The 9496-nt window shown below is 40.9% G+C and overlaps 1 protein-coding gene across 1 annotated transcript; it reads left to right on the top strand.

Annotated features, from left to right (window-relative positions):
* Positions 1–1196: 1196 nt before the first annotated feature.
* On the top strand, positions 1197–9041 carry LOC124672720 (insulin-degrading enzyme-like 1, peroxisomal). Its single transcript, XM_047208899.1, has 14 exons — positions 1197–1394; positions 1494–1569; positions 2441–2508; positions 2935–3026; positions 3120–3193; positions 3273–3316; positions 5436–5487; positions 6242–6364; positions 6450–6562; positions 6661–6823; positions 7762–7854; positions 7945–8030; positions 8861–8986; positions 9036–9041. The coding sequence occupies exons 1-14, from the start codon at positions 1212–1214 to the stop codon at positions 9039–9041; spliced, it is 1299 nt and encodes a 432-aa protein (XP_047064855.1). The 5' UTR covers positions 1197–1211.
* Positions 9042–9496: the final 455 nt, after the last annotated feature.

Here is a 9496-nt window from a genome sequence, read left to right as displayed (position 1 = left end):
GTTTGCACCTAATCGGAGATGAGGTCGACGAACGGCGGAGGTGCCAACATCTATTGCGCCCAAGCTGGGACCTCCAGCGGCTGCAACACGTACTGCGGTTGCACGAATACTGCGGAGGAGGAGGCACCATATGGCTCTCCCACTCGGCCCGGGGAGGCGCGTGCGGCGGAAGACGTGGTGGCGGTGGTAGAGACGCCATGTGCTCTACCACGAAGGACGTGAGCTCGACGACCTTGTCCAGGTCGGGTCAGGACCACTTAGCCTCCTCGTCGGCCTTGGACTGCATCGAGGCAGCGGCTGTGGTTGCGTCCTCTCGTCATAGCCGTCGTGGACAAGCGTTCTCCAGTTTGGCAGTTGCTCGAGACGCCACGTCCTCCATCTCCTCGTTGTCTTCGCCGCCTTCGTCTTCCTCCTCGTCGTCCTCGCTGGCAGCATTGAGGGTGTCGTAGTTCTCGCCGGCTGGAAATCATGCTTCTCGCGGATTGCCCATCGCGCCTCGTGCTCCCATGCGAGGAACTCGCGCAAGAAATCCTCGCGATGGTAAATATGAACAAGTTTGAAATTTAAACTAATTTAAACAGTCTGTTGTTCAGGGACAAATGGGCCGAGCCCATCCTGTCAGGTGAGCTCACCATGCATGTAAATATGAACAAGTTGTTTTTTTAAAATCTGATTTTTTCTAAAATTTTGATTTTTTGAATTAAATCTTTTTTAATCAAAATATTTTCAAAATTTGATTATTTTTCAAGATTGAACATTTTCCAGGATAAATATTTATTCACATTTTGAAATTTTTCGAAATCTAAACAATTTTAAATCTGCACATTTTTTTATATGAACATTTTAAAACTTAAACTTTTTTGACTTTTAATAAAAAGAAACAGAGAACATAGAAAAGATAGAGAAACAGAAAAAATATGATTAAAGAAAAGACCAGCACCTAACTAAGCCGGCCCATACCATGCTGCGTCGACCTGATCCATTTATAGGAAAAGACTCGCACATGTCGACCGTGCCCGGCCCGGCCCCTTTACTTCCTGCTACACGTGCCTAACAGATCCAAGAGCAAACCCTCAGAAATAGAGCAGATCCAAGAGCGACGAGGCGCCCAGTCCAGGCGGACGACCCGAGCAGCCAGTAGTTCCCAACTCCCGTGCGAAGCTTGCGGACTTCGCCTGCCCCAGCGACGACGGCGACCGGGCGGCGACGCGATGGATTCGAGGCCGCGCGAGGTAGACTCCCTCAGCGAGGCGGCCGACGGCGCCGCTGCGCCAGCCATCGCGATGGTTGAGGTCGAGGTCACCAAGCCCCGCAACGACAAGCGTGGGTACCGCCGCGTGGTGCTCCCCAACGCTCTCGAGTGCCTCCTCATCAGCGACCCCGACACCGATAAGGTCAACTCCGTCGCTCGCTCTTCGATCAGGGCGGGGCCGGGGGTTTTGTATTATGCTGGGTTTCGTCTCGATTTTGAATTCGTGGTTCGTTGTTTGCAGGCGGCGGCGTCGATGAATGTTTCGGTGGGCTACTTCTGCGACCCCGATGGGCTGGAGGGGCTCGCTCACTTCCTCGGTGAGCGCTCTTCTCTGAATTTCTGCGTTACAACAAGGGGGGCATGCTAGATACTGCTGTTTTTTTTTTTTTCTGTACTCAGTGATCGTTTTACATGATCCTAGATTCCTAGTGATGAAAATCGTAGTGCAGTTGCGACCTAATCAATTAATATCTCTGCTACCGTGGTATTGCTCTTGTTGTGATTTTAGGCCTGTGTGGCCCACCACTGCAATTTGCTACCTATTAAAGGCTATTTTCAATTGGGATGCCTGTTATAGAATGTCCTGATATCTTTACCTGTGTGCCCTTTCGGCATGTTCAGTGAGTAATCATTAGGACTACACTGATCATGTAAATACAGGAGGTCAACATCTTGGATGTACATATTATTTTCACAGCCCTCATCTACCATAAAAACACAGGGATAAAGAGACCGGATTCTGAGCTCCACACTATAGCAGTATTCTACTTGTCTCTTTCTTTTGCTGCCTGGCCTCTTGACTGTTTGGAGTTTTGCAAATTCTCCTTGTGGTTAAAGGGCATTGCCTCGGTTCCATTAGTAGAATCAAACTACCAAGAGCCAAGCACTTCAGGCCAAACACCGAAAATAATTTAATACGTTGCACATGTTTGCTTGGATAGATAAAGTAAAGCCATAATTTTCTTGTGTATATATTGTACTTTTTATATTTGTAACTTTACTTGTTTTACATATCCCTCTGTCTCTAGGATTTTATTTTTCAGTGCAGCATCGCGTTGTTTTTCATCTTGTTAGATAGATTGTACTTTTGCATTTGAAAAGCTTCCATGACATTTATATATTCCAGTACTATTTTCTGCGTGTTTCTTTTAATCCCTAACATGCTTTTTCCTGGTTTCACTTCGACAGAGCATATGCTTTTCTATGCGAGCGAGAAATATCCTATAGAAGATAGTTACTCAAAGTACATTGCTGAGGTATGTAGTTTGCCAGAGTAAAATTTTCACCTTTCTTGTTTTCTAATCATTAGTATGGGTTCTCTGTAATTGATCTAGGTATTGCGTTAGTAATTTATTGGATTAAGCTGGAGCTGATTTCAAAAGATAGTGAAAATGCTTTTAAAAACTAGGTTTCCCAGAAAAACAGCAGCAGGACTCTGAGCATAGTGCAATCCTTGCAAAACATCTTTCCATTCACAGCAAGCATTAGAATAGACTACCATTTGGCTGATAGTCTAGTAGCTGTTTGTTCATGGGACATTGTCTTCTTTTGTCTTCATAGGGTCCTGGTTGGAGGCTAACTGTCTTCCTCATTCATAGTTCCTACAATTATATTACCAATTTTAAGTGGATCCTCTGTTATTAATCAATATAGTTGTTGGATAATATGTGTGTTTCTTGCAGCATGGTGGTTCGACCAATGCCTATACAACTTCTGAACACACAAACTTCTATTTTGATGTGAACAATGACTGCCTGGATGATGCTTTAGATAGGTACGTTCTGTTTCTTTCTTTCTTTCTATCTATCTATCTTCTTATCCTTGTTCTGCAAAAGCTGATTCCAGTTACACCTTGTCTTCATTTCAGGTTTGCACAATTTTTTATAAAGCCATTGATGTCCCCCGATGCAACTCTTAGGGAAATAAAAGCCGTTGACTCTGGTATATGTTGTTCCTTACCTGTTGCTACTGATTCTACCGAGTGGACCAGCTTCTAATTTTCAAAATTTCTCACTGGCAGAAAATCAGAAAAATCTATTGTCAGATCCATGGCGAATGAGTCAGGTACTTTTAGTTTTCTGGCTCATGTTGAATTAACAGCTTTCTGATGGAAATCTTATTCTGCTAAAGTTGGATGGTATTAAATCTGATAATTTTGAGTTGCGGCGATGGTTTTTGCTAAATAAGAAATCATTCTTTTTTATTTTGGGCCTTTTCATACTAATAAATGTCTTAGAAGTATCATATTGCAATTCAATTATTTTCTTGTTGTTTTGCATGCCATAAAGGACGAATATCTTGCTAGCCTATCATTGCGAAGATCTTTCCAGAAACATGTGATTGGAGAAATTTAATTATTAGCTTGGTTGAACCTGCAACATTGGCTACCATCTTAAGGGTTGTGACCCATGATTATCAAAATTCCCATCAACAAAGTAATGGTAATAACTAAATAATTAGAGGTTAGATCAATTTTTTAAATTCTTTCTCACTTATTAGGGTGTTTTTTATTAAGTTCCATGCACCAACCAGTAGAACCAAAAGTCCGAACTGATGCAGGCGATATATCTCAACACTCCTCACATCTAGGCTCTGCCAGACCGTAGACGTGGGATCGATGCAGGCGCAAAGATTTTGGGCGATGCAATTTTCATCTTAACTAGTTGGAGCGAGTTCGTTTACTGTTGGGTTGCATGCAAATCACAAAAGCGGCGGCCAATGTGTTGCCTACAACGCACGGAGCGGCCGGGTTGACGATCCAAACAGTGCATCATCGATGTAGTGACCATATCGTTGGAGTAAGATGACGTGTTGTGGACTGACACCGAGTAGTGTAGAGGCATGTGGTAGAAGGCGAACGGTGACGGGCGACGCAAAACCGATATGTGATCAATCAAAATGGGTTGCATGCAAATCACAAAAGCGACGGCCAATGTGTTGCCTACAGACGCACGGAGCGGCCGGGTTGACGATACAAACAGTGCATCATCGATGTAGTGACCATATCGTTGGAGTAAGAGGACGTGTTGTGGACTGACACCGAGTAGTGTAGAGGCATGTGGTAGAAGGCGAACGGTGACGGGCGACGCAAAACCGATATGTGATCAACCAAAATGGAAGAGAAAAAATAAATCTATATTGACTGAAGAAAATTCCTCAAATCTACAAGTTGTACGTGATGCTCCCAGGAGAGATCATGGAGATCGATCTTTAGTTTGCCTTCCCGCGAGAAATACAACGAACTTCTGTATTTGCTTTGCTATGCGATGTGACAAGCAAATTGCTATGTTTCCTCTACTACTCGTACATATTTCATTTTCGTTACTAAGATTGTGCATCATTTTATGTGTTGAACTCAAATAGCTTCCTGGGCTCATTTAATACTGAACTCAAAATAGCTCCCTGGGATCTAAGTTCATTAAGGCTCCTACAATCCCTCAAAAAAAAGTTCCTAATAAATATTTAGGCTCCAGTCTGAGATAGCCATGAGGATAAAGGTACACAATCTCTGAAAATCATACATCTGGTAGAAGAATTAATATAGCAACTGCAGAATTGCATGCACCAAACCAGTTCACCCAAAAGCTCAAGCTGATGGGGAAAAGTGGGCTATGCATTTATGCTTCAACACTGCCCCCCTCACGTGTGGCTCCCTTGGGCCTATTGGACTGCAATTTTTGTTTAAAATTGCACTATCTGGGTCTTGAAATCAAGACCTCTTGGCTCTGATATTATGTAGAACTGCATGCACCGAAGCAGTTCACACAAAAGCTCAAGCTGGTGGGGAAAGGTGTGCTATGCATTTATACTAAAACAAAACAGTCATCCAGCCTAGTATTAAGAGATACAATATTTTCTTGAGGATTAATACCTGAATTCCATCTTCTCAGTCAAATCTTCTGAGATAACTATAATACACCCATCTCATGTACTTAAATGACCCGTCTGAAGTAAATTGTCCTAATTTTAAACCATTTTAAGCATCACTTGCCTAGTGCCTGTTACTAGCACAGCCAAACACCACTATCATTTTTGATGTTGTTACATTGTTGTGACCACTTCACCCCATTATTGTTGGCACTAAGTAGTCCTTCCTAATTTAGAGCATGCAGTTGTATTTCATGTCATTCGCTGTTTTTTTTTTCCCGTTTTCTATTATTCATCTGTACTCTTTTGGTTTCAGCTCCAGAAGCATCTTTGCTCGAATAACCACCCATACCACAAGTTCAGCACTGGTGGGTATTTTAGCCCTCATATCAATGTACAGTCTAATTTTTATGAACATCCATGAGACGCTTAACTATATTTCTTTCCTACAACTAAATCTTTTAATGTTTTTCTTTATATTTATATATCTTAATGTTAGTGTTACAATTAGTACATGAGAAGTATTTCAAGAATACATTGGATTTTACCTCTGTTTCATTTATAAATTGATGGCGCACGAAACGGATCAATGTTGTCGTAGCTATCACTTCAATAGTGCAATATGTTAACCTTGTCCATAGCAAAGGAAAAAAGTACTCAACTACTTATACCTTGATAATAACTTGTCTTCCATTGCTTTCGGTGGGTGTACAATGCCATCATTTGTTATCGCCAGTGGTACTCCCGCTGTCCCTAAAGCAAGTGTTGGTTCAGTATGGCATAGCGGTTAAACTGTGATTTTTTTGCCACAAACTTATGCAAAAGTATTTAGTGCAGTCATACAAACATTGATTCTGTAGAATTGTCACCGAAACTAAACAATTACTTTAATATTATAATCAAAGCTGTAACCTGGAGACCATGTCAAAGTTGAAGACAGCACTTATGCACATGGAAATTATGATGTGATTAATTTTACACACATGATATTCTATTTTTCTCCTTGACCCTTTTATCATAAGTCGTGGAAGTTATGACGTGAGATGAACAATTTTCGTTACTTGGGAGAATGGGTGAACACTAGTTATTTTATGAAGAAGTTTCTGCTTATGCATCATGTAGGAAATTGGAACACTTTGGAGGTTAAACCAAAGGAGAAAGGATTAGACACAAGGCTCGAGCTTATCAATTTCTATGATTCACACTACTCAGCCAACTTGATGCAGCTTGTTGTGTATGGAAAAGGTTTTTCATCAGACCATGTTACAACTTTTTCCATTTACAGATTCTCCATATTTTCCATTTCCCCTAACATTGTCTGTATTTGCAGAGAGTCTGGACAACATTCAGACCCTTGTCGAAAGTAAGTTCTGTGATATCAAGAATGTTGGGAGGAAGCAATTTTCTTTTCCTGGTCATCCATGTTCAAGCAAAGATCTTCAGGTTTTATTTGCTTAGAATGAGTTGATAATTCAAATGCACCACTTGGCAGTGTTAAAGACAATTGCACGCATATTTATCTGATAGTTGATAACTTGCAGATCCTTGTTAAGGTGGTTCCCATTAAACAAGGTCATACATTGCGAGTACTGTGGCCAATCACTCCAAATATTAGGCATTACAAGGAAGGTCCTTGTAGGTATGTGAGCCATCTAATTGGTCATGAAGGAGAAGGATCTCTCTTTTACATTCTAAAAAAGTTGGGTAAGCCTCTTGTCTATTTGATGTGACGAGATTTGTACTTCTTATTTTCAAAGCTGCTTTGATAGTAATGCTTAGTTTGCGGTCGCTGAACTTTGTTGTGCTTATATTATAATCTGCTGTAGAAATTAGCCTTAAAAGTACCAAAGTAGGCAAACTTGGGTCAAACAAACACAAAAATAGGCAAAGCTGGTGGCCAAACGGGATTATTATAATCCAGGAAGCCTAAGACTATCAAGCCTTATTGTCATCCTGCAGCAGGGTTTTACTGGGAGTTCAAATTTCTGTCTTTCATTTATTGCTTATACTAATGCCTATTCCCTTAATGGAATGTTTGGATGCACTGATGCAATTTGGTTTCAAGGAAGTCTTAATCTTTCAGTTGTGCGATGACTGATTTCTAATTAGGCTTGGTTAATGTCATAGTTTGTCTCTTTTTCATTTGTGCATGCTGCTGCGCAGTTTTATATAATTTCTCCGGTCTCCCGATATATATAGAACCCCCTTTTTCTCAATTACAAATCTAATTTTCTCTCCTGTATTGATTACTACTCTCTCTATTCCATAATAAGTGTCTCAGATTTGTCTAGATACACATGTATCTAGACGCGTTTTAGTGTGTAGATACATGCAAATCTAGACAAATCTGAGACACTTATTATGGAACGGAGGTTGTATTTGTTATCTGGTGTCAACATATCAAGTTATAAGTTCTGTACTACTGTTTACTTCATCAGATTTTAAGGGACTAATGTGGTGTTTTAGTGTCAGAATTGAAAGTAAAATTACATTTTTTTCAATCAACATGCAACACAGGCACACGTGAATAGGGAAACCCTAAATTTGGAGCTACTGTTATATAATCCATCCGTTGGTGTTATTCTCAACTTAGTTCCGTAGTGGTTGCCCAAATTAACTTCGTATCCTATTAAATTCGCCAGGATGGGCTATGAGTTTGGAATCAGGGGAAGGGGACTGGAGTTATGAGTTCTCTTTCTTCAGTGTTGTTATACAGCTGACAGATGTAGGCCATGGTGAGTTCTCATTCAAGAAAGGCCATCTGATATTAATATTTTGAAATGCATGTCATATCAACATTTGATAATTGGTATCATTGACAATAGAGCACATGGAGGATGTCATTGGATTGCTGTTCAGATACATTACATTACTTCAGACCTCTGGAACTCCAAAGTGGATTTTTGATGAGGTGAATTTAATTTCGGATTATGTATTTTTAATTATTGCATGTATGTGATATCAGGATAAGCTTTGTAAGTATGGTAAACAGGCTGCTGCCCATGGGGATAGAGCACAATCAATTGCTAGTGAATAAGTCCCAGTATTACTTAGCTGCTGCGTACACTTAGGTGTATAGTGAGTAGCTCCTAATTGTTTGCTGTTGGCCTTGCTGTACAAGCACCTTTGGACTGATGATATACTTGTTAAGGAGTATTCGTACTGGTCTAGGTCTCTAGGAGTCTGTATTTGTCTAGATTTATTACCCTTGTACCTCAAGTTAGATGTACACTCCCTCCTTGCCAAAATGTAGTGCGTATGATTTTCCAAAAGTCAAACGATGTCAAGTTTGACCAAGTTCATTGAGAAAACTATCAAATTTATACCTTATGAAAATATACACCATGATGAAACTAATGGTATTGATTTGGTATTCTAGGTGTTGATATTTTTCTCCATAAACTCAGTCAAACTTTACATCGTTAGACTTTTAAAAAATCTTATCTTATATGCACTACATTTTGGCAAGGAGGGAGTACCATATATTGTGGCCTTTGGCCTCCTGGTAATACAAGTTGCATCTCTTCTTGACTTCTCGTGTTACTCTAATGAAACATGTATGCTGCCTTCAAACATTTTATTTTGTGTTGCTACTATTTAAACTTTTAGCAAAAGAGAAAACATGAAACATTTTACTGGTAAATACTAATTACTTAACAGATTTTAGACATCGCATAGATTAAAAAGATTCTGCTCAGCCTCATGCTTATTAACTGTCTTACTTTCTTTGTAACTGTGAAGCTTCTAGCCATCTGTGAGACAGGATTCAACTATCGAGACAAGAGCCCTCCAATGAATTATGTTGCCAGCATTTCCTCAAACATGCAGGTATATTCCAGTTATTTCCATGGTCATGTCCGTTGCCTGGTTGTCATAATTTTCATCTCCCCTACACCCTTCATATGTGCATGTACAGAGTTAGAATTTTTTTCGAGAAAACGCGAAGGACCTTTGCGTTTCATTGCATTGAAAAGATAGGGGTTTGTTTACATCCTCCTAGGAGGCAGAATACAGGCTAAAAAAACACAAAAATCAGTGCACATCCCAACTTGGTGGCAAGACGACCCGCAGGCCCTGGGCCCCTGCTTTAGCCCATGTACAAAGTTCATCCTTGATGTTCTGCAACAGCATGGGCATGGATGGCTGGGCTCCGTCAAAAACGCTAGCGTTCCGATGTTTCCAGATCATCCACGGGATGAGTAAGGCCGCCGATGCCAAGCCTTTGCGTAGCGGCATTGGCGTTTCTTGCCGAGCACGGAGCCACCAATCCATGAGGGTGAACTCGTGTTGTGGTGCCCTGGCAGTCATCCGGAGCGAAGCAAGAACCTCATGCCAAACCTGCCGGGAGAAGGGGCACTCGAGCATGAGGTGTCGCAT

This window comes from Lolium rigidum, chromosome 7, assembly GCF_022539505.1.
Source record: "Lolium rigidum isolate FL_2022 chromosome 7, APGP_CSIRO_Lrig_0.1, whole genome shotgun sequence".
NCBI classification, from domain to species: domain Eukaryota; kingdom Viridiplantae; phylum Streptophyta; class Magnoliopsida; order Poales; family Poaceae; genus Lolium; species Lolium rigidum.
The sequence above is the reverse complement of the archived record's forward strand: the minus strand, read 5'-3'. Positions and strand labels throughout refer to the sequence as shown.